At 36.7% G+C, this 24809-nt stretch overlaps 5 protein-coding genes across 5 annotated transcripts; 4 read left to right on the top strand and 1 right to left on the bottom strand.

Moving 5' to 3' along the window:
- The first annotated feature begins 182 nt into the window (after positions 1–182).
- On the top strand, positions 183–4181 carry LOC107038040 (tRNA (adenine(58)-N(1))-methyltransferase catalytic subunit TRMT61A). The gene is made up of 3 exons (XM_015256907.2): positions 183–614; positions 2667–3109; positions 3976–4181. The coding sequence occupies exons 1-3, from the start codon at positions 260–262 to the stop codon at positions 4120–4122; spliced, it is 945 nt and encodes a 314-aa protein (XP_015112393.1). The 5' UTR covers positions 183–259; the 3' UTR covers positions 4123–4181.
- Positions 4146–8468, bottom strand: LOC107038039 (tubulin gamma-2 chain). The gene is made up of 5 exons (XM_015256905.1): positions 8291–8468; positions 7984–8186; positions 7014–7160; positions 6764–6900; positions 4146–6454 (listed from the first exon to the last, which is right to left on the bottom strand). Exons 1-5 carry the CDS (start codon positions 8337–8339, stop codon positions 5632–5634), a joined length of 1359 nt encoding a protein of 452 aa, XP_015112391.1. The 5' UTR covers positions 8340–8468; the 3' UTR covers positions 4146–5631.
- A 1302-nt stretch (positions 8469–9770) lies between these two features.
- LOC107038078 lies at positions 9771–13774 on the top strand. The gene is made up of 5 exons (XM_015256960.1): positions 9771–10188; positions 10681–10938; positions 11083–11213; positions 11789–11954; positions 13136–13774. Exons 1-5 carry the CDS (start codon positions 9940–9942, stop codon positions 13535–13537), a joined length of 1206 nt encoding a protein of 401 aa, XP_015112446.1. The 5' UTR covers positions 9771–9939; the 3' UTR covers positions 13538–13774.
- Positions 13775–14277: 503 nt separating this feature from the next.
- On the top strand, positions 14278–16897 carry LOC107038082. The gene is made up of 2 exons (XM_015256964.1): positions 14278–14456; positions 15325–16897. Exon 2 carries the CDS (start codon positions 15538–15540, stop codon positions 16303–16305), a length of 768 nt encoding a protein of 255 aa, XP_015112450.1. The 5' UTR covers positions 14278–14456; positions 15325–15537; the 3' UTR covers positions 16306–16897.
- An 866-nt stretch (positions 16898–17763) lies between these two features.
- On the top strand, positions 17764–20291 carry LOC107038035 (RING finger protein 212B). The gene is made up of 4 exons (XM_015256900.1): positions 17764–17878; positions 17962–18143; positions 18955–19178; positions 20054–20291. The coding sequence occupies exons 1-4, from the start codon at positions 17764–17766 to the stop codon at positions 20289–20291; spliced, it is 759 nt and encodes a 252-aa protein (XP_015112386.1).
- Positions 20292–24809: the final 4518 nt, after the last annotated feature.

Raw genomic sequence — 24809 nt, 5'->3', positions numbered from 1 at the left:
TAAAATCCTTCAATAAAAACGAGAAAAAAAAATTTTTTTTCAATTTTTTTTCTATGCAATGAGAAAAACATCGATGTTCCAATAATCGATGTTTTTTCCAGAAAAATCGATTCACCTCATCGATGTTTACTATCGAAGAATCGATGTTTTTTAAAATTTCAGCCATCCCTACTCCTAACCTCCTCGAAGACACATGGAGCAACAGTGTTTGTTTACATAGACAGAAACTCTAATTATTCGGAATTATTCAGTAATAAACATGAGTTTTGCAAGAACGAAGGACGTGATTGACGAGGGTGACGCTGTGGTGCTGTACCTGGGCCCCCAGAGCATGCACACCTTCGAGGTGACTCAGAAAATAGTGAATAAGAAGGGGGAAATGGTGGATAACGTCTTCCAGACGACGTACGGTGCCCTGAAGGTTCCGAGTTTGATTGGGAAAAGGTATGGCTCCAAAGTGGAACTGTCGAAGGGCTGGGCTTTTGTTCTTCAACCCACTCCCGAGCTGTGGACCACGACTTTACCACATCGTACACAGATTATTTACACTCCGGATATCAGTTTGATTATTCATCTGTTGGAGCTGGTGCCTGGGAGCATTGTCATCGAAACTGGTTTGTATGGTTTTTAAAGGAATTAATGGTGCAAGTGCACAATTGCATTTTTATAAATGAGTCTAGTTATTGTTGCTAATAAATTAGCAATTTGCCTCCGCATGGGTTCTCGTTTTTTAATTTTTCATTTCGCTGTTCTCTTCTTCTATTTTTTCATGCCATAGCACTATCATCAATTGAAATGTCATCAAAATTTTGCGTATTATTTCGTTCTGTCAAATAATTCTACGTTCAGACCCTCTCAAGACTCGAATTCGTTTTCAGTCCGGGTTTAATCAAGGTTCAATCAAGGTTTAATCAGCGTATAGTCGGGATTGAATCAGAGTTTATTCAGGATTTAGCCAGAGTTTAACCCAGGCTCTGTCAGAAGTTAGTCGGGACCATGAATCAATATGAATGAGTATTCAATGTACTAGACTTGTACCTGAGTTTAATAGAGATACAGATTTTTATATAGAAAGCTCACGACGGTATTGTGTAACTTGATAAGTAATGATGCTGTTCTCACCGTTTTTCAACTTGATTAAGAAGGCATTGAAATATACTTTGGAAAAAGTTCAGAATTTTTTCTATTTTTTTAATCATTCTGTCATAATTTTTGGGAATTTCTACATGATGAACCACTCAATTGACAATTTTTGATTACGAAAGATGAAAAAAATCCAGATAACATTCGAAAGATAGTACACCCGGGCCTTAAATCGTTTTAAGGTTAATAGTTATTGTTGCTAATAAATTAGCAATTTGCCTCCGAATGGTTTCTTTCTTTTTTAATTTTTTATTTCACTATTCTCTTCTTCTATTTTTTCATGCCATAGCACTATCATCAATTGAAATGTCATCAAAATTTTGCGTATTATTTCGTTCTGTCAAATAATTCTACGTTCAGACCCTCTCAAGACTCGAATTCGTTTTCAGTCCGGGTTTAATCAAGGTTCAATCAAGGTTTAATCAGCGTATAGTCGGGATTGAATCAGAGTTTATTCAGGATTTAGCCAGAGTTTAACCCAGGCTCTGTCAGAAGTTAGTCGGGACCATGAATCAATATGAATGAGTATTCAATGTACTAGACTTGTACCTGAGTTTAATAGAGATACAGATTTTTATATAGAAAGCTCACGACGGTATTGTGTAACTTGATAAGTAATGATGCTGTTCTCACCGTTTTTCAACTTGATTAAGAAGGCATTGAAATATACTTTGGAAAAAGTTCAGAATTTTTTCTATTTTTTTAATCATTCTGTCATAATTTTTGGGAATTTCTACATGATGAACCACTCAATTGACAATTTTTGATTACGAAAGATGAAAAAAATCCAGATAACATTCGAAAGATAGTACACCCGGGCCTTAAATCGTTTTAAGGTTAATAGTTATTGTTGCTAATAAATTAGCAATTTGCCTCCGAATGGTTTCTTTCTTTTTTAATTTTTTATTTCACTATTCTCTTCTTCTATTTTTTCATGCCATAGCACTATCATCAATTGAAATGTCATCAAAATTTTGCGTATTATTTCGTTCTGTCAAATAATTCTACGTTCAGACCCTCTCAAGACTCGAATTCGTTTTCAGTCCGGGTTTAATCAAGGTTCAATCAAGGTTTAATCAGCGTATAGTCGGGATTTAATCAGAGTTTATTCAGGATTTAGCCAGAGTTTAACCCAGGCTCTGTCAGAAGTTAGTCGGGACCATGAATCAATATGAATGAGTATTCAACGTACTAGACTGGTACCTGAGTTTAATTGAGATACAGATTTTTATATAAAAAGCTCACGACGGTATTGTGTAACTTGATAAGTAATGATGCTGTTCTCACCGTTTTTCAACTTGATTAAGAAGGCATTGAAATATACTTTGGAAAAAGTTCAGAATTTTTTCTATTTTTTTAATCATTCTGTCATAATTTTTGGGAATTTCTACATGATGAACCACTCAATTGACAATTTTTGATTACGAAAGATGAAAAAAATCCAGATAACATTCGAAAGATAGTACACCCGGGCCTTAAACCGTTTTAGCAATTCACTACTGATTTCTTAATGTGAATTTCAGGTACAGGAAGTGGATCCCTCTCGCACTCCCTAATCCGCACAGTCCGGCCCCACGGCCACTTGTACACCTTCGATTTCCACGAGCAGAGGGTCCAACTAGCAACTGAAGAATTCACTAAACACGGCTTGAGTGACCATGTGACTGTGGCCCATCGAGATGTCTGTCTAGAGGGATTCGGGGAGGATCTCAAGCACAAGGCAGACGGTGTATTCCTCGACTTGCCCCACCCCTGGTTGGTGGTGGACCATGCGGTCAGTGCCCTGAAGAAATCAGGGGGCAAATTGTGCTCCTTCTCACCCTGCATCGAACAAGTCCAACAGACTTGCCTCAAATTAGAAGCTGCTGGATTTGTGGACATTAGAACTCAGGAGTGTCTGCAGAGGGAATTGACTGTGCATTACAAACACTGTCCAAAATTGGAATTGGATTGTTTTAAACCACAGGTTTGGCTCAAGTTTCCTTTCATCGTGACGACATTAAGAGTTGTGTCTCTATTACATTTCATTCTAGCCCCAGAAAAAAATTTAGAAGTTTTATGAAAATTCAAATAACTTTTATAAATTTTTTCTGACACAAAGTCTGCACAGATATCTGTATTTTTTATGCTTTTATCCTCATTTTTGACGTGAGAGCACGTACGAAATAAATCAGTCGAAAAACTCGAAGAACTCGAATGCGATAGAAAATTCTATTGAATTTCTATTGAACTTCTACTGGAAATTGCGTTAGTTTTTGGCAAATTCTGTTGAAGAATTCCACAGCTTTACTGCGTATATTTTATCTATAGAAAATTATTAGAATTATTCTATAGAAAAAAATCCCGAGAATTTCATCTTTCTATATAATTTTTTCTGTTGAAAGATTTTCTATAGGAATTCCTCGATATGAATTTTCCAAGTTATTTTTCACTTCATTTTTTATTCTTTGTCATTAAACTTTTCAAACAAAAAAAATTGAGTCAAGAAATTTCTGCAGAGAATATCTCAATTGAATAAATTGTATAAAAAAAAATCGAATTCTGTTGGTTTTCTCATTTCTATGAAAAAACGCGCAGATAACCTGTGGAATTATTCAACCGACCCTACCAATAATTGATAGAAATTTGAATAAAAAATTAAATGGAATTTTTCTATGAATTGTTTTCGTACATCAGACGAACCATCTTAATGAATAAAAATTAATGTCTTCACTAAAGTCCCATTTCTTCTATTTTCGTAAAAAAAATCAATTTCATAATAAAATCATTTCTCCAACTCACATAATTGATAAAACTTTATAAAAAAATATTTGCATGCATTTTCATCCACAGAAATTGACTCCAGATGAAATTCAGAAGAAAAACGATGAGCAGGAGAGGATATTGACAGTCTCCCACTCATCCTCAACCCCCGGACACACAGGCTACATCACAATAGCAACTCTGCCCCCCGATTTTGCTCGTCTCATAGCCACATAACAATAAATGACGAAAAAATCCTGTAATTTTGTACAAAAAAAAACTGTTTATTCATCTCATTATGGTAATTATCCATTCAATATCACGAGTTATGTCGAGCGCAGTGCAGTCATTTCCGCCAGCAAAATAACAAGCAACACTGCATGAATTCGTGTAGAGAACGAATTTAGGGTATTACGAGTATTTACAAAAATACTGGGTGAATAAGCTGGCGTGCAGTAATTTTGAACATAATGGCACCTTAAGGTTGTCTGAGATTCAGCACTAATGGCAACAAGTATTTTCCTCCTTCCATTCAGGTCCTCATAGTCTCAGTTTTTTCAATTCAGTAGTGAAGTTGTGAAACGTAACAGAACAGAACAAGTTGATTCCTCACTTTTTGGTGAATATTAAATTATCTTGGTAATGAGGGGCATTAAGGGAAAACATCTCTGGACATTTTTTGGGGAAATTCAATTTTAAGAAATGTAAAAATGAATTTCACTTCAATTGTCGTCGTTTTTATCTCGATGACGAGGAATTTTAGAGTTGAATGTTGAGAGATATTGTTCCTAGGAAATTTCTTCGATTAAAAAAAAAAATTCTTTGACATTGGACAGATGTGGGAGTTCAATTCCATTCCACATCGTGGAAACATTTGTATTTCACTAAAATTTTAATTTCACCCAAGTTATTTTCATTAGTTAATAATGATTTCACAGAAAAATTTGAAGAGAAAATTATTTTGCTGGAGAAAAAATGGATAAACCCTCGATATGTCCCTCCAGAATTGAGTATTTCTGACATGGTGCTGATCAATGGATTGAAATTTAATAGTTATTCAAGTTGAATTTTAAATCGTAAAATGTTGAGACATTTTTTGTTGAAAATTTCATCAGCTTCAGAAATATTTTTTGAAATTAATTGAATTCCACTCCAAATTGTTCTCTAATCATCTCAATAACAATCGATTAGAAGAAAATATCAGGAGACATTTCTCTTGAGAAATTTTCTCAACTAAAAAAATTAATTCTCTGACATCGAGAGTTGTAGAAATTCAATTTCACTTCACATCATGATGAAATTTCAATTTCACTCCAAGTTATTCTCATTATTCAATAATAATGACTCCATCCAACATTCTCTTGCTGGAGAAAAAATCAACGTATTTCTGACACATTGCTGATCGATTTCAATAAAAATAAAAATTCACAGGACCAAATCTTCATAAAGAATAATTCCTGAAGAATCAAAATAATTTCAATCAATCAAACCAATCAATAACCAAAATAATTGCACAATAATTTCTCAAAAAAGACCGAATTCAAGGTTAATTTTCTTGAAAAAATAAAAATACAAATCATCTCCAGAAAATTCTCAGGAGCAAATATACCTTGAAAGCTCTCTAAAGTGCTCTATTCCCAAGATAAATAAATCTCATTTATTTATTTATTCACCTTCAATAAATAAATAAATAAATTCACCAAAAGCCAAAAATCCACTTACTCTCCCCTCCCAGCTCCCCCCCCATTACTCCACTTTATTTGGATTCCAGGTGAGATAATCCGGTTTAGTAGCAGCTTGATACTCCTTCACAAGGCACTCAACAACCTCCCTGGAGTTATCGAGTTCATCCAAATTATCCTCGAACATTTTTTCCTTCCTAAATTGCTCGAGAAAGGCCTCGCGTTTCCTGAGCTTGTCATACTGCTGCAGGGCTCGATCGAACAGGGAGGAAATATTGGTGTGATTGGCCAGCATCAGTCCCGAGACCCTGTGGGCACTCTGGATGTAGGGGGACTTCCTGGAGAGGGCGACCTGTATGCTGGCAGGTCCCCAGGGTATGAACTGGGCGAGTTTCCTCTCCCTGATCCTCTGAAGGGATTTGTGCACCTGAGTTGGATCCACTTCCCCCTGGATGATGTTCAGAATGGAGATGTAGCAGTGGGAGGCGTTTCTGTCCAGTGCTGTCGAGACCATCATGTTCTTGGGCTGGAGGAGACGTCTCATGACGTCCAGCACTGATGTCTTCCTGACGGACAGGCCCTCTTGGTCAGTTGTGAGGGGCGTGTACCCTGTCATGAGGAAGTGCAGACGTGGCGTGGGGATGAGAGGGGCTATCAGACCCACCAGGTCGTTGTTCATGTACGAGGGGTATCGCAGGGTTGTCGTGCTGACGCTCATTATTGTCGAGACGAGTTTATTTATTTGCGTGAAGCTGGGGTTCTGGATGTGCAGGCGGTCTGAGGCGATTCGGTTCAGGGCTGTGTTGTCCAGGACCACTACGCAGTCTGCACACTGCGTCAGACGTTTCAGGGTGAGGAGGGAGTTGTAGGGCTGGACTACTACGTCACTGCAATGGAATTGATTGATGAGCTGGGGGTGAAGTAGTGCGAATGCACCCCAGTCCAGTCGTTGAGTGGAACGAGTAAAAATTAATGCAAAAATCCGAGAAATAAAATTATTCATCTTTTTTATAAGGGAGAATTTTTTCCCTGAATTCTCTCTTTGATGAGTGGGAAAAGTTGATCCAAATTGTTTCTTTAATTTTTTTTTAAAGTCTATTGTTGGACTGGGGTGGCAAGGATATACATTCGAAAATATTTCACTCTTCATTGTTAATAATTGTCTGGTAATACTGATTGATGATGACAATTTTTACCTGATTTCGTCCTGATTTGGAAATACGCTGTAGGTTTCAATCAATTTTTTTGGAAATCTGTCAGCCAGTGATTCCAGCATGAATGATCCCATTCCAGATCCTGTTCCTCCAGCTATTGAATGGCACAGAACAAATCCCTACGAAAAAAAAATCACGCAATGGTTTAGAGATGATTGAAAATGCAGACGTTTGAAGAGAAGTATTATTCTGTTGTTTAGGGATTTATCTGGCTAAATTCTTAAATGATTACCTCTAGGCTATCACTGCCATCAGCCTCACGATCGAGAATGTCGAATATCTCCTCCTGCAGCTTTTCTCCCTGGTGATACCCAGAAGCCCAGTTATTTCCTGCACCACCTCCATGCTTCGAGAGGTAAATATTCTCGGGATTGTACAGCTGCAAATAAGTAACAATTCTCTCACGAATTCATATAAAACATTCCATTATAATTCATATTCTATAGAGAAAATAAATCGAATTGGATTCTTTGATGCAAGTTATTCCAATGAGGTATTTTCTCTAGAATTTCCTAGGCTTAAATTCTTCAAGTTTTTTTGTTTGATTTTTGTAAAATGAAAAGAGAAGAAAATTAATGGAAAAAACTTGGAAAATTCATGTCCTCGGGATTCTATTGAAAAAGTTTGTATAGAAATATGAAATTCCACGATTTTTTTCTATAAAAGTTTCATAGGACATTTTCTATAAAAGAAACGCGCAGTAAAGCTGTGAAATTCTTCGATAAAATCAGTTCAAAATTAATAAAACAGCAATAGAAATCCAATAAAGCTGTCTTGTGAATTTTCTAGGTTTTATTGTGAAATTATTTACCGCGTGCTACCTTTGGATGGTTATAGTTCTATTCGATTCTATTATAATTCATATTCTATAGAAAAAATCAAAAGAATGCAATTCTGTTATGCAATTTATATTATTGAGGTATTTTCTCTAGAATTTCCTTGGGTCAAATTGGAAAATAGAAGAAAATAATGAAAAAAACTTGGAAAATTCATGTTCTCCGGATTCTACTAAAAAATTTACATAGAAAGATGAAATTCCATGAATTGTTTGTATAAAAGAGTTGCACTGGACGTTTTCTATTGAAAAAACGCTATAAAGCAGCGAAATTCTTCGATAAAATCAGTAAAAAATCAGTGTAAGTTCAATAGAAATCCAATAGACTTGTCTAGGATTTTCTACAACATTTTTCCACGAGTGCTACCTTCGAATACGGTGAATTCATAATTGTGTGAATGACACGAGGCTCAAGATCGAGTAGCACAGCCCGAGGGATGTAATGCTCATCATCAGACTGATAGAAAAAAACATCTTTCCTGTCAGTTCCCTCCGTCGCAAAATCCTCGAGTATTCCCTCCGGATTGATTCCGTGCTCGGCACAGAGTCGTTTCCAGAATTCAAAGCCGACTGAAATTCAATCATTGAATATTGTTTAATAATAATATTTGGAAAGGCCGGTTGGAGAAACGTTGAAATTCAAATTGACGTGACATGAAGCATTAATTACTCACTCTGATTGCCACATTGACCGAGCTGCAGGGTTATCATTTCACACGGCATTTTTGTACTGTTATTAAACTTTCGGGGTTGATGATCACTATTATTGATTTGATGGCCTATTTGGTACTATTTTTGCTGACTTTTTTTTATTGCAATGAGGGGACAATCACTGGAAGTTTGCCTGCAATGTAATGTAATTGTTTTTGTTGAGATTTCTGGACCTCTTGCGGAGTAATATTCAATTGCACGAGACTCAGCTGGTAATGTCAATATAATATCTACCGTGATAACTCAATTTCGGCGGGAACATCCAGAAGAATAGATTATTTGAATTAAAAACAAGTGGATAATTGCGTTTTCTAGAAATGAGGATAGTCATTGTTGCTAATAAATTAGCAATTTGCTTCCGGAGGGGTTCTCTTTTTTTTTAATTCTTATTTCACTATTCTCTTCTTCTATTTTTTCATGCCATAGTCTATCATCAATTGAAATGTCATCAAAATTTTGCGTATTATTTCGTTCTGTCAAATGATTCTATATTCAGACCCTATCAAGACTCGAATTCGTTTTCAGTCCGGGTTTAATCAAGGTTCAAGGAAGGTTTAATCAGTGTATACCCGGAATTTCATCAGGGTTTATTCAGGATTTAACCAGAGTTTAACCCAGGCTCTGTCAGAAGTTAGTCGGGACCATGAATCAATATGATTCAACGTAATAGACTGGTACCTGAGTTTAATAGAGATAGGGATTTTTATATACAAGATCTATGCGCACGCTTTCGCGCGCGCTGATCTATTCATTTGTTGAAATGAAGAAATGGAACTCATTAAATTTCATTTTCTCATGAATACCTTACAAATATTGATAATGAATCGAAGAGAATTCGACTAATGATTGAAGTGAATAGCCAAGTAGAGTAAAAGAATCTATGAAGAATTTTTCATTTTCAATTAATTATCTTCATTTTTTTTTAATAATCGGTCTCCATAAAAGGACAGAATTTATTAATTTCACTGATGATATATATACATGTGATATATATATATATATTTATATATTTTATTTATACAATTTGCTCTACTCAAATTTTCCAAGTTTTTTTCATTCTATTTTTTTTCTTCTCATCAAGAAAATCAGACAAAAAAACTTGGAAAATTTAAGCGGAGCAAATTCCATAGAAAATATCTCAATAGAATAAGGTATATAGAAAAATTGAATTCTAGTGACTTTTTCTACTGAATATTTTCGATTGAACATTTCAATAGAATCGGCCAGAAACTAATAGAACAGTTCAACAGAAACTCAATAGAATTTTCTAACGAATTCGATAGGTTTTTCTATTAAATTTTTTCGTCCGTGTCCACCCATTCGTCATTGCCTACTAGAGCTACTATTTTATCATTCCGTTCGTAAGGCATTGCTCGAATATTGGAGCGACTGATTTATATGCAATCGCTGGTGTTATCGTACATACAATCCAAATTCTACTTTTCGGTTCCTAATCCCCCACCACTGATATACTGAATATCATATCGGGCCCAAGCCCAGATTTTCGCCAGTGTACCTGCAGTTGTGACTGATCCGTCTGAGTGTAAATAGTTTACGTAATCCTACAAATTCCCTCGCTGTCTCTCACCACGTGAACATCAAAAGCCGTAAAATGTCGGAGTTGACAATTGACAATGCCCTTCTTGAAAAAATTATTCGGAAATATAAGGAGGACGCTACAGTTGAGGTGGCTGCTGTGGATTACAAAGCTCTTGGTGCAAAAGGCGGTAATTACACAAGTGCAATCCAACGTATTGTTGTCAAGTACACAGTTGAAGGCGATGGGGATGACGCTGAGAAGGAGCTATCACTCTTCATGAAGTATTTGCATATCCAGGAGAGTGAGGCTGTAACAGCAATGGTAACGGATGGTCCTCATTCTGAACGATGTTATTTCGATTTAAGTTAATCTCATTCGTTAGAAAATTCGATTAAATTTCTATTAAACTTTATTTTTTTTTGGCTGATTCTATTGACATGTTCAATAGAAAGCCTTCAACAGAATGCGATTTTTCTGTATAACTTATTCTTTTCATGTATTTTCTACAGAATTTGCTCGACTCAAATTTTCCAAGTTTTTTTCATTCTATTTTTCTTTTTTTCTCATCAAGAAAATCAAACGAGAAAACTTGGAAAATTTGAGCCGAGGAAATTCTATAGAAAATATCTCAGTAGAATAAGTTGTACAGGAAAATTGAATTCTATTGACTTTTTCTACTGAATATTTTTTATTTAACATTTTAATGGAATCGGCCGAAAACTAATAAAACAGTTCAATAGAAATTCAATAGAATTTTCTAACGAATTCGATAGGTTATTCTATTAAATTTTTTCGTCCGTGTTTCCTCAACAGCTCCAAAATGTGTACCAGTACGAGATGGGGATAATGACGGAACCCCTGAAGCACATCAATCAAATGCTCACTGTAGCATATGTACCTCGTCTGTTGTACTTTCATCTGGAGGAGCCCTACTTCGTGATCTTGGAGGATCTGATGCCCCTCGGCTTCACGATGGCGAGTCGAGCCACAGGTCTAGATTTGCCGCATTCTTTAGTGGCAATCCGTGGTCTTGCAGAGTTCCACGGTAGCTCCGTGGCTGTCTACGAAAAGGTAAACAGCCATTATTATTATTTGATGCTTAGTAGCTCCGGCTACGGCTTTAGTAAGGTAAACAGCTGAGGGGCTTCGAAATCCCTCAGAGGCCAGTTCCTTTCTTCGCCAGCGGATGATTCAACGATTCATTGAATATTGCAGATGCCGGAGTATAGGGACACATTCAAACTGAGCACGCTCGACGATCCCAACCAGGCGATCTATCAATTATTCAATCACGGGCTGATTTCACTTGAGACTGCGATTTCTGGGTGGGAGGAACTTGGCCCCAGGTATGATTCTTCATTTTACGGCTCACACTGTTAAAACAATTTAACTGAATTTTCCAGAAAATGACACTGAATTGAATTTAACGGAAAAAAGTCTGAAATTTCAAGTTTCCTTGAAAATTCAAGGAAATTCCTGATTTTTCCGTGGAAGAACTATGAAGATTCCGAAATTTCCATGAATTTTCAATGTGAACATGATGATTAAATAAGAAATGGCTCTGAAATTTCAAAAAATTGAAAATTCAAGGACATTTTTGCTTGAATTTTCCTAATTTCCATTAATTTTCATGGAATAATTTAACTGGAATTTAACGTTTCCATGAATTTTCCATTGGAAAGGACATTTTTGCTTGAATTTTCCTAATTTCCATTAATTTTCATAGAAAAATTCAACTGAAATTTAAAATTTCCATGAATTTTCCACGAAAACCACGAATTTTCAATGGTAAAATTCCCTGAAATTTCAATGAAACCGTCATTTGTTTCATATTTCAAGACTAAAGCCTGGAAACTTCAGTGAAAATTTTTCAACAGTGCAATGGAACAAGACGATTATTGAATGCTGAATTATTTTATAGATATGCCGAGAAACTGCGGAGCCTCAGGAATGTACTGTTCGAAAAGTGCAAGAGGGCTTTCGGTCGTCGTGAGAATGAATTCACTGTTCTCAACCATGGAGATTGCACGCAACTGAATATGTTGTTCGCGTATGATGATAATAAAAAACCTACTGATGTTGCATTGGTGAGAAATGCACATGTATTTTAAGATAGTATACAATTGTGGTACTAGTGCGTGAAGTTTTACGTTTCCGCAAGTACGTGTAACACGTCCTATTCTTCAACACTTGTGCGGAAAACCAACACTATTTGTTTGGTTCGAATTTGAAAGTCTCAAACATGAATAATTGTTCTGCTTTCAACAGCAACGAAATATTTGGCACAAGAGGCAGATAATTCACACCAGACGGTGCCGTTTCAGGATGACAATATCTCATATAGAGGAAAATTTATCAACAAATATTTTATCCCTAAGTTACAAAATTGGTATCATATCATTATTATTGTTTCATTTAAGGGTTCATTTCAGTAGCGAAGCGGTAAACCGGGTTAAGTCGATTTTTCCTTTTGGCCATTTTTTGATGAATATCTCGAAATCTAAGAGAGATAGCAAAATTTTTCTCATGACCTTTTTTGTAACCCTCAGTTGGCTCTACAAAAAAGGTTATGACAACAATTTTTGCATCTCTTTTAGATTCCGAGATATTCGTCAAAAACTGGTCAATAGTAAAAATCGACTTAACCCGGTTTACCACTTCGCTCCTGATTTCTTGTCTGTGATTATTAGACAGCCAAAACGAAAAACTACTATCCCTTGTTTCGCATAAATCAAAGATTTATCGGGAGCAAAATAAGCATGGGAGTATCGAATAACGAAGGAGTAGTGCTAGAAATGACATTTCTTGCGTGTACAGAGAACGCAATTTTTTTTTAACTACTAAATCTATTTTCGCGACAAAAATTTCTCATTCCGGCGCACTCTCTGCATGTTTGGCACAAAAAAATCCTTATTGATAATTTTCAAAAAACTATTTTCTTGGCACAAGCAAGACTTGTTTGAGAACTTGGTCGTTTTTCTCTCAGTGTACCCCCACAAAATCACGTATGAAAAAATTCAATAGAAAACCCAGCGAATTCGCTAGAAAGTTCCAGTGAAGTTCTACAGGAATTCTAGCGGGGTTTCTACAGGATTTCTATAAAAAAATTCTATTGAAAAATTCCATTTTTTGCGCGGATTCTATTAGATATTCTCACTTTATCATGAAATGTCATCCGGAATTCTTATCGAAAGAAATTTATCCTCAATATGAGATATTCCGCGGAAAAATTAATATTGAATATTTTCCTGAATATTTTCTTCGGCAGGTGGACTTCCAAATGACCGCTTATAACTCCCCAGCAGTCGATTTACGGACCTTCATGTCAAGCAGTGTGACTCAAGATGTATATCAACACCATGAATACTCACTGCTCGAAGAGTATCACTCAGTATTATCAGAAACAATGAAGAACTTGCATTGCAAAACACCGATACCTTCTCTGGAGGAAATTGAGAAGATGTACGATGACAGGGCATTCATCAGTGTTATCTCAACATGTATTGTCTATCCAATTATCCATGCTCCAGCGTCTGACGTCCTTCCTCTCGATGACATGCTGTCCGATCGTTCGGAGGACAGTGGCAGCCGCTACGAGGAGAAACACTTCAAGGAGTTGTTGATAGCTCGTCTCATCGAGTTTGATCAGCGCGGATTGCTGGAATCGTGATGGAAAGATAAAAATTTTGAACAATTTAAAACTTACTAAAAATGAAGAAAAGAAAAATTAAAAAATAACAATGAAAAATAATTGAAAATAGATATTATAAGTTATTTAGGGAAGATAGGGAGTCTTATAACTTATAGAAAAGATGCGATCTTATCTGATGTGATATTAATAATTCCGTTGTTAAATTTTATATATATTTAATTTGATCCTGTAATTGGCCTTGCGCTGTTGGGTCTTGATGAAATAAAAGTGAAAATAAAAACTCTTTCATCAGTATGTTCATGTGCAAGGGCAACTTCAGGGACGAAAAAATTTAATAGAAAAACCTATCGAATTCCTTAGAAACTTCTATTGAATTTCTATTGAACTGGTCTGTTAGTTTTTGGCCGATTCGATTCAAATGTTCAATAGAAAATATTCAGTAGAGAAAGTCAATAGAATTCAATTTTTCTATATAACTTATTCTATTGAGATATTTTCTATAGAATTTCCTCGGCTCAAATTTTCCAAGTTTTTTCGTTTGATTTTCGTGATGAGAAGAAAATAAAAAAAAGCAAAAATAAGCAAAAATAAGCAATTAAATGAGTGAGAACGACTGAGGATTCACTGAATTGACGTTCCACGGAGTATTGGAAATACCGCCGTGTCTAGTCCCTACCGGCGACCTCGAGAATCACAGAATGTAAACAGAGGGACTGGTGACATTGACACTAAAGAATACTGTTCATCAGTCAGTTGTGGTCAGTTGGCATTCAACAGTTTTCTAATGCACTCGTGCGAATTTATGCATCATTAAATCGTGAATGAAAAGGTGTAATGCAGGATATCAATGAACATCCTACACATTTTTCAAGATTCAAGGTCAAAATACTCGCCCGTAGCATTCATCTTGACGGACTAACCAGAGATCATTCAACAGGTGAGAATGAATTATTGATAGTGTAATGGGGATTATCGGTGGATTCGGTCGTGTCAGAGATTGTTTTCTGGGTTCAGTTATTCCCTGTCATTCTTGTTTTTCCGGGAATTTATTCAAAGCATGAAGATGTTTGCGAATCGTTTTGGTAACATCATGTATGAAAAAATGCTATAGGATTTCCTGTACGATTCCCTATAGAATTTCCTATCAGATTTATGACCCTAATCCTGACACTTGTGACCGATTGGTTTCGAGTCTCAATTTTGTGTTACTTTCTATAGAAAACCCTATAGTTAATTCTATAGGAAATCCTATAGAAAATCCTATAACACGTATCAAACGTGAAAAAATTTCAGAAAATCTAGCGAATTCGCTAGACAATTCCCTTGGATTTCTACTAATTTTTGGACGATTCTACTGAAATGTTTATTAAAAAATGTTCTATAGAAAAAATCAATAGAATTCGATTTTTTATTCAACTTCGAAAAGTCAAATTTGACTTTTCGAACATTTAATAGAATCGGTCCAAAACTAGTAGAAAGTTTAATAAAAATCCAATCTAGCGAATTCACTAGTTTTCTCTATTACATTTTTTTGTGCATGAAAACATGAAGATGCTGTAAAAAACTAAATTTCACTGAATTTACTGAGCTAAAATCTACAGTTTCCTCATTTTTTTCCATGAAGTTTTGAACTCTCGATTACACAATACCTCAAATTTCCAGTGGACCTAAAATCTGATCAAAATTACCAAGAAAAGTATAGAATTGCACCGGATATTTCGGTCAAAAATTCTCAACAGTAAACCTGACATTATTTCGCCATCGAAAAATTGAATCATTTTCATTCAATTAATTCATTCCTCCAGCTGCCCTCCCCAAAGATGTCAGACGTCCCCCAATCATTCCACGAAGTCTAGTCGGTGTTCTTCCGGAATGCAACCGCCCTCAGCCACAACCAGATAACCGAAAAATTCTCAAAATTCGGTGTGATAGAGAGCATCCACCAGACAGGGACATCGAGAGGCCTCTGTTTCGTGAAATTCACGACCGAAAGAAGCGCGGAACGATGTGCATTAGCCATGAGGAACGATCCCACAGTGCAACTACAAGCATTCGACCCTAACTCTCCCAACCGAGCTTACAAGCTGCGACCTGGGTACAGCCCAGGGAGCTGCACCAAGAATAAAACAAATCCTGTGATAACAGACCTCGAGGCGTCTCCAGATGAACCAAACAGAAATGTTTCCAAGGAACCTAGGACGATCAGATCATCGAATGAACCATCTTACTATAGTATTTTGAGAGCATTGGAGGAGAAGGGACCAGAGAACAAAGCAGATAATTATCCCATGATCAGTTTGGACTACTACGAAGACATTATCGAGGCCTCGATCGATCACTTCGAGACGATTCACCCAAAAACTAGAGAGGAATCAATAAAAATACTGTCACACGTATGCAAGGACATCCCAGAGATCGTGAAGAAGGTGACGATGCTCTCAGAGGATGAAACTCCTAAACTGGAAAAATCGTTCTACGTGTTGAAGAGATCACAAGTGCAGTGGGAGGATCTCCAAGGAGTTGATGTTGAGTACGTTCCAGCTGTGGCGATTGTCGTTGGAAACATTCCAATGTCCTGTGGAGTGGAGATCTTCCTACGGATGTTCGAGGAGTATCAGCCTATCGTCGCCTCCAAGGTGAAGACGACTGCAGAGGGATTACGTTATTGTTGGATTCATTTTCGGGAAGTTTGCGATTGCGCGGCTGTTGAACAGCGTTATGATGGGGTAGAAGTCGATGGGAATTTTTTGGTTGTGCAGGGGGCCAAGATGTTGAAGGAAGAGTGAAGGCGCAGAATTGTTATGTTAGAGACTGAATCTCATCATACAATTACGAGTATTCGACCCTAGTTGTACTGCCCAGGAGCTGTACCAAGAATGAAATGAATCTTGTGATAAAAGACTTCGAGGCGTCTCCAGATGAACCAAACAGAAATGATTCCAAGAAATTTAGGACGATCAGATCATCGAATGGACCATCTTACTCTAGTATTTTGAGAGCTTTGAATGAGAAGGAACCAGAGAACGAAGCAGATAATTATCAGATAATTATTCCTTCAGTTTAGACTCCTACGAAGACATTATCGAGGCCTCGATCGATCACTTCGAGACGATTCACCCAAAAACTTGAGAAGAATCAATAAAAATGTTGCACCAATATTGTATAAACTAGAAAAATCGTTCTACGTGTTGATGAGATTACAAGTGAAGTGGGAGTGTCTCCAAAAAGTTGACCTAGGGTGGTTATATTTAGAGAATTGAAGACATTCTTTGTTTCATAATTTTTGAAAATAGGATTACTGTATTCTCAGGAGCTCAGATCTGGCTGTCGTGGTGAATTCTATCAATGTATTTTTGAAGAATCAGTCATTATTTTTATTCATTTCGGAATGAAGGCACAGCTGTGACGTCAAATATTTTCCAGCTGCTGGAAAGAGGAGGCAGAATAAATTGATTATTGATTAAATGGAAATTGCATTTTTAATTTGGAGATTGAGGAGTACCTGTTTGTGTAAGGAACACTTGGTGTTCAAAGCTTTTTTTTATTCCTAATCGTTTCTGGGATATTCCATTTGAAATAATTAAATTTTTAGAAACAAATGAACGTCACGGTTTTTGACTTGTGCTGACACTTGAAAATTTTCTCGGGACAAAAGAATCCCATCCTGTTGAAAGACTTTCTTCTCTCAGTGTGAGCACAAAATTAATTACCACGAGATTTCACGATTCTAGAAATTGAAAAGAGAATATTTCTTGCATCAAAGAAATCATCTTTGTCGAAAGTATTTTTTTCTCTCAGTATACATCTCGGTGAATCCCCGGCCACATGATACCTCGACCAATCAGAGAATCGATTCACTGACACCCCGAATTATAGGAACAGCGGAATAAATGGAACAGTAAAACCAGTATAATCTCCCCCCCAAAAACTGAAGTTTACAAATTCCGTGAACTTCAGACAACAACTTTTCCCAATTAATCGACCATTTTTCAACTGAAATAAGGCCACAGGACTATCAGGTAATTCTTGGGTCCATGAATTCAGTCCGTACGCTTCGTCTAGAGCTGTAGTTCTGTTCGCCCCCCGTTCCCCCCATTTCAATTCATCTGTCGCCCAATCAGAGGATCGATGGAAGATGAGAGAAGTTATCTGAAGAACCTCTGCGGCCATTCACATCCAAGTTGTCGGGCTTGAGAGACCTTCCATCATCGTCCCCTGCGATCTCTGAATTTTTACTGTCCAAAATGGAACTCAACTGGCTGCTGTGCAACAAATGCTTCATTCACCTGACGGAGTCAGAGCTTCCATTCTCTATGACCCAGTGTGGTCACCTGTTCTGCAGGAAATGCATCTCCAAAGGTGAGAAAACAATTAATCCATTCAATGAGTGATTGGGGGGAGGTGTTGGGACAAAGGGGGTAGCTCAATCCTCGTTGTTACAGTTGGAGATCAGTGCCCAGTCTGCAACAAAACTGGCGTCCAATCCATGTGCCTCACCACACCCCTTCCACCACTGATCGCGCCCATGTTCGAGGACATTCTTACATGGGCAGAGAGATTGCCATTGGCAGCTAAATTCCAGAAGTTTCAGTTGAATGTTCTGGTGTATCGTCAGCAGGAACTGGTAATCAATGGCTTTATCTATGTCTGTGCAAGAAATGACTGACGTATACAAAAATTTCGGAAAAAAACCTAGTGAATTGCTAGACAATTGTATTGGATTTCTATTTAAATTATGTTTTATTCACTGAGTCAAATCTTGAGCACTTCTATTTTTTCCAGTTCATGTACGTCTTTTCAATCTTTAGAGAGAATTGGATTTCTATTCAATCTATCGATTTTTGGCCAACTCTATTGAAATGTTCAATAGAAAATAGTTTGTAGAAAACATCAATAGAATTCGATTTTTCTATACAAGTTATTCTATTGAGATATTTTCTATAGAATTTTCTCGACTCAAATTTTCTAAGTTTTTTTCATTCTATGCTTCGTTTATTTTCATCAAGAAAATCATACAAAAACTTGGAAAATTAGAACTGACGAAATTCCATAGAAAAATCGAACTCTTGTTTTTTTCTACAGAATATTTTCTATTGAACATTTCAATAGAATCGGCCAAAAACTAATAGAAAGGTTAATAGAAATCCAATGGAACTGTCTAGCGAATTCGCTAGCTTTTTCTATAAAATTTTATGAAACGTGATAAATAGGTTTATCTTCCTAAATTTCCAAGATTCCTTTTCTGAAATGCAATAACCAGTTTTACCTTCTCAGTACAAGACTTTTTAGAATCACGAGTTTTTAAAAGTCAAGTAATTAGTAAAGTCAGTAATTAGAAATTTTGTTCTTCCCAATCGTTCGATGAAGTCCAAAAATAGACGAGGATTGATTAATTTACGGAGTTAATACTAATGTTGAGATTCTCAATTCTCCAGGCTAAAAAGTACTTGCAACTGAAGACTGCGTATTGGCAAATAAGTAAGCAATTGGGGAAATTGAATCAGGCGTACAACGCAGTGAAGACAGACTACGCTGACATGATTGCCCACAGCAACGCTCGAGGCCAGTCCTTCTTCAAGGACCCTCCGAGGAACACTCGAGTGACATTTGCCAAGCAGAATATGATATTTAGTAGCAATCAGTCAGACCCTCGAAATATGTAAGTATCTTCGTTCATTTTTATTCAAGATATTACGGGCCATTCAAATATATTACTATTAATATAGTCCTAGATGGACCCTTGTATATTCCGTCTGAAAATCTACGACCCCCCCCCCTATTATGGCAATTTTTTTAGTTTTTTCGTAAAATTGAAATTGAAAAGAAAAATTTAAAATCGAAAGAAGAAAGAGAAATCAATCGATTAATTGAGCAATTAAATCTTCATGCGATGCTGTTTGACCAATCCGCAACTTATTAAATTGTGGCCATCACAGCCCTCCGGAATGATCCTTTGGGAATCTTTGCGATAATTTGAAAGAATGATGAAGAAAAATTAGGTGAATTTTCCGGAAATAGACCTTGAATTCGATTTAAGGAGAAAAAGTCAATGGAATTTCAAGTTCCTCTGAAAACTTAAGTAAAGGTCCAATTTGTTACCGGCAAATAGGCGAAAATTCCACAATTCACATGAATTTTCCAGTAAAATGAATATTCCCTACCCAATCCCCTTGAATTTTCATGGAATTCCTTCAAAATTCTTGGAATTCCATGAATTTTTAAAAGAATTCCCTGAAAATTCAGAGAAATCCGGAATTCAAAGGGAGATTCCTCTGAATTTTCCTGATTTTTCATTAATTTTCCTGAAACAACTAAACTGAAATTTACAGTTTCCACGGATTATTCCACGAAATTATGAATTTTCAAAGACAAATCCCTTAAAATTTCAGTGGAACTGTTACTTGTTAGAAATTTCCAAGACTTACCAGTAATTTCAGCAAAAAATGTTCAACTGTTTCAATTGGAAAAATGGTTTTCTAATACTCTACATTCTGTAATTTCCCCAATTTTTCAAATTTATTGGTGTTGCCGCAGGTTTCGCCCAAGTTCTGGCAACGAGTCTGAAGACTCAAACGTCTCAGGCCCCCCAATCCGAAGACTGCCTACTCCAAGGACCCCTGATGGTGTATTTCTCATGCCCACAGCAACAAGAATTCCCAGATCTGCTGGCACGTCTACTTCTAGCTCTAGAATGTCCACTCCGATGTCACTGGACTCTGATCAGCTTGGCAGGGGGTATGGCAGTGATACGAACGCCTACTCCCAGCGTTGAAGCTGAGAGGGTCAGTGCTAAAAAAACACGAATCAATCCATTTCATTCCATTGCCAAAATCCTATAATCCAAAAATTCGACACGTTTAAACTATTGAGTGATTTAATTTTTTACGATTAACGAAGTATTTCTTTACAATTTATCTTATCTTACTTATCTGCGCAAAAGATTTCTTCTATGTTTTCCACGTATGAAAAAAATCGTGAGAAAGAGCCTTCGTCTTTGTGAGGAATTTTATTAAATTTTTTTGTATTATTTTTTTTGTCAAAAATCATAAATTTGTCTGAATAATATTTGATAGAAAGAAGTGAAGAAATGATGAAGAAATGAAGACATTGCGAAGACCAAGAATAAAAACTTGGAAAATTCGGGTTAATTGCGAAATTAAGATCGATAGAGCTCTTTCTATGAAATATCAGTTGATAAATTGGACAGGAAAATGAGATGATTTTCAGTTGAAATCGAAAAAGAATACAATATCAACAGAACTTCAATAGAAGACTGTCTGTTGAATTTTCCCTTTCATACGTGTTATATATTTGAGTTCAAGTAATTTCTACGTCACGATTCTTGTAGCAATTGTTGCAAGGATTCAACTTGTCATCAAATGACTTCAGAGCGGACTTTCATGAGGTATGGACATTCCCCCATGGACGTAAGAATATTAATTAGTCTTTCATGTTTCAATCTAAACAATTTTTAAGCTCCCGATATAAATGAAATCACGTAATCACTTAATTTAACGTAACTCCCATGAGAGTTATGTTATTTTCTTGTAAAATAATTCTTTAAATTCGTTAATTTTTCTGGCTGTGTTTTCTGATGAAATTTTCAAACACCAGTCATTTAATGTAGCCCAAACCACTGTGCTATCAATTGTACTAAAATTATGAATAAATAAATACAAAATTTCACACAAATATTTAAATTCATTTTCGTAATAAAAAAGACATCCTTTTTAGACCACATTTAATTACTCTAACACAAAAAATTGTTAACTTAAATTTGAGTAATTACAAAACTTCCCTTCGGAAGCGAAAAAATTTCTCATAAATATTTGCATTTATTTTCCTAGATGTGTACAATTATAATATGACTAATAAAAAATAAGTGGGTAATTGCATTGTTTATAAGTGATGAGTATAGTTATTGCTGCGAAATACTACTTGTCACCGTCGACAGCTTAAAAACCACAAAAATTATCAACAGAACACGCATGAAAAAATTTAATAGAAAACCTAGTAAATTCGCTAGAAGATTCTATAGAAATTCTATAGGATTTCTATTGGAATTCTATTGACAAATTCTCCTTACTTTATGCGCTGATTCTATTACATATTTAATAAAAAAAGTCAACATATTTTAAACTTCTGTTCGAATTTTTTTCTTGAGATTTTTCTGTTAGAATTATTGGGCACAAATAAACAGAAAATAAATAGATAAATAAAAGTGTTATAAATTTTTTTTTATAGAAAAAATCTCAAGAGAAAAATTCCAACAGAAATTCGAAATCTACCGACTTTTTCTTATCGAATATCCAACAGAATCCGCGCAAAAAAACAAATCGAATTTTTCAATAAAATTCCAATAGAAATCCTATAGAAACCCCATAGAATTCCCCCAGAATTTTCTAGCGAATTCGCTAGGTTTTCTATTGAATTTTTTTATGCGTGAAGTTACTGCAGGTTTTAGAAACAGTCACTGCATCAATCAATCATATTATCAAGAATCCACTGAACGTAATGAGCAACTCTAGTGTAAATCCCTGGTGAACCTTCGACTCCACAGCTCGCATGTCCATAACTGACGATTCCGTACTGCACGAAACTTGGCCTTTTACCGTACATTCCGATGGCCTGAAGTGGTCCCCCACTGTCTCCAGAGCAGGAGTCCTTATCCCTGGCACCACCGGCGCACAACTGCCTCTGCGAGATGACGACATTCTTATTTTGTCTGTAAAGCTTCTGGCATAATTCGTTGGTGAGAATTGACAGAGTTACTTTTTGCAGTCTCGTGCTGCTAGTCCCATGCTCTGTCGCACCCCAGCCCGTCACTACTGCATGGCTCGGGGTCCTCAGAATGCCGGAGGAACTCGGGGGATCCAGAGGCAAACAGATGGGTCTGATGGTGCCAGAACGAATGTCAACGGAACTTCGCAATTTTACCAGAGCAATGTCGTTCTGGAATGTCTGCTGGGAGTAGTTTTCGTGGGGCTTCGTATCTTCTACTAGAAACTCTTGGTACTTCCCGATGCAGTGGCCTTCGCTGTCGCAGTCCTCTTCAGCGCTCATGTCGTATTCTCCAAGTCTTACTTTTGTAAGTTTTATCCCTGCGGTGAATGAATGAAAGAGGTTTTATGCTGGAGTTCATGCTTAAGAGTTGGGTGATTACAGATTGGGTTTTTTTTTGTCATTTCAAGTACGCTCTGTCTAGTATTTATTTGGAGGATATCCAGGTATCTTTTGCGGGTTGGTACAGATCACACTACAGATTCAACCATTTTCAATCCTCAAATTTTGAAAATTTTGAAAAAAATCGTGAATATTCAGCGTTATTCAAACAACATTTTGCACAGAATTATATATTTTTTCAACATTCGTTGCTTATAAATAAATCATTGGACTTCTTTAAACTTTCCGAAACCTTATGAACTTTTTTTTTAGGCATCAAGTCGATTTATGGTAACATTCTGAATATGAATACATTTGTTACGATTCCGAGCAAATTATTTTATTTGTAGAAAATGCTCGTAATTAACAAAAATTTCTATTTTTTAATTATTTCGACAATCTTTCCCCGAAAGTAAACTATCTAATTTTTTCGGATTTTTTACATTTTTTTTAACGGTCCAATATCGACATTCAAATTCAGACCAACAAAGTTTAAATGAAAAAATCATTGTAAAATGTCCGGAATATTTTGACCCTTACGTTTTGACCTTTATATTTTAAACCTCATATGTTGTCCCTCACATTTTGACGCTTAGATTTTAACGTTTATATTTCAACCCTTACATTTTAACCCTTCGATTTTGACCCTTAGATTATGACTCTTAGGTTTTGACCCTCATATTTTGACCCTTATATTTTTACCCTTATATTTTGACCCTTAGGTTTTGACCCTTACATTTTGACGCTTAGATTTTGACCTTTGGATATTGACCCTTATATTTTAACCCTTATAATTTGGCCCTCATATTTTGACCTTTTGACCTCTGTATGACCAGACTAAATATAACATGAAATAAATAGGAAAAATTCTCACCAGGCGATATAGCAGTCACACAATGAGCAGCAGTGAGCACGTACTTCTCACTAATCAGGCTCCCCCCACACCTGTAGTCAACTCCTCTCCTCACCACCTCGTACCCCAGCAGTGCCATCCAGGGAAACTCATGGATCCCCGTGTCATTCCCCCCAAAAATTCTGGCCTCTGGGACTGGTCCGCACGACTCATGCGGCAGAAGTCTCGTCTTCAGACTCTTCTTCCCAGGAATCCGTTGAATAACACTCTCCGCAATCCCCTCGGACGTTCCAGAATTTCTCTCCAAATTCGACTGCTTGATGACACAGCAGACCCTGAAGTCAGGATCCCGCAGGCCCCCGGGGCCACAGCGAGCAATCTCCAACAATTTCTCATGCATTGGGAAAAGGGGATCCTGTCTGTGAAGTTTCTTCAAATCCTCGCAATCATCTATTCTGATGCATCTGCCCATTCTTCCCCAAGGGGTTAGACAATGCTCCCCTGGAGATGATGGAGTTTCCACTGAAGTTATTTCTTCTTTTTCTTCTTCTTCTGTTTCGTCTTCTTCAATCTCACAACAAACTTTGGGATAATTACCCTCATCTCCACATTTTGCCCGACGAAGATGATCACGAATTTCTTGAGTCAAAGGTGTCTTCTGCAAGAGCATCACCATCCTCTGGCATTTTTTTATGTTCACGCAATTCCCTTTTCTCCCAGATGAAGAAATACAGCTGTCCCCCGTGTTAGTTTTCCCTATTCCAGGGGATTCATTGACCTCGGGGAAGTGGATCTCCTCCGGAGCCACTCCATCCTCGATCTCACAACAAACTTTCGGATCATTACCCTCATCTCCACATTTTGCCTGATGCAAATGATTACGAATTTCTTGAGTCAAAGGTGTCTCCTGGAGGAGCTTCACCATCCTCTGGCATTTTTTTATGTTCACGCAATTCCCTTTTCTCCCAGATGAAGAAATACAGCTGTCCCCCGTGTTAGTTTTCCCTATTCCAGGGGATTCATTGACCTCGGGGAAGTGGATCTCCTCCGGAGTCACTCCATCCTCGATCTCACAACAAACTTTCGGATCATTACCCTCATCTCCACATTTTGCCTGATGCAAATGATTACGAATTTCTTGAGTCAAAGGTGTCTCCTGGAGGAGCTTCACCATCCTCTGGCATTTTTTTATGTTCACGCAATTCCCTTTTCTCCCAGATGAAGAAATACAGCTGTCCCCCGTGTTAGTTTTCCCTATTCCAGGGGATTCATTGA

The sequence above is a fragment of the Diachasma alloeum genome, unplaced genomic scaffold (assembly GCF_001412515.2).
Source record: "Diachasma alloeum isolate Michigan unplaced genomic scaffold, Dall2.0 Dall_scaffold_00277, whole genome shotgun sequence".
Lineage (NCBI taxonomy): Eukaryota > Metazoa > Arthropoda > Insecta > Hymenoptera > Braconidae > Diachasma > Diachasma alloeum.
Note: the sequence above shows the minus strand (reverse complement) of the source record. Positions and strands in the feature narration are given on the sequence as shown.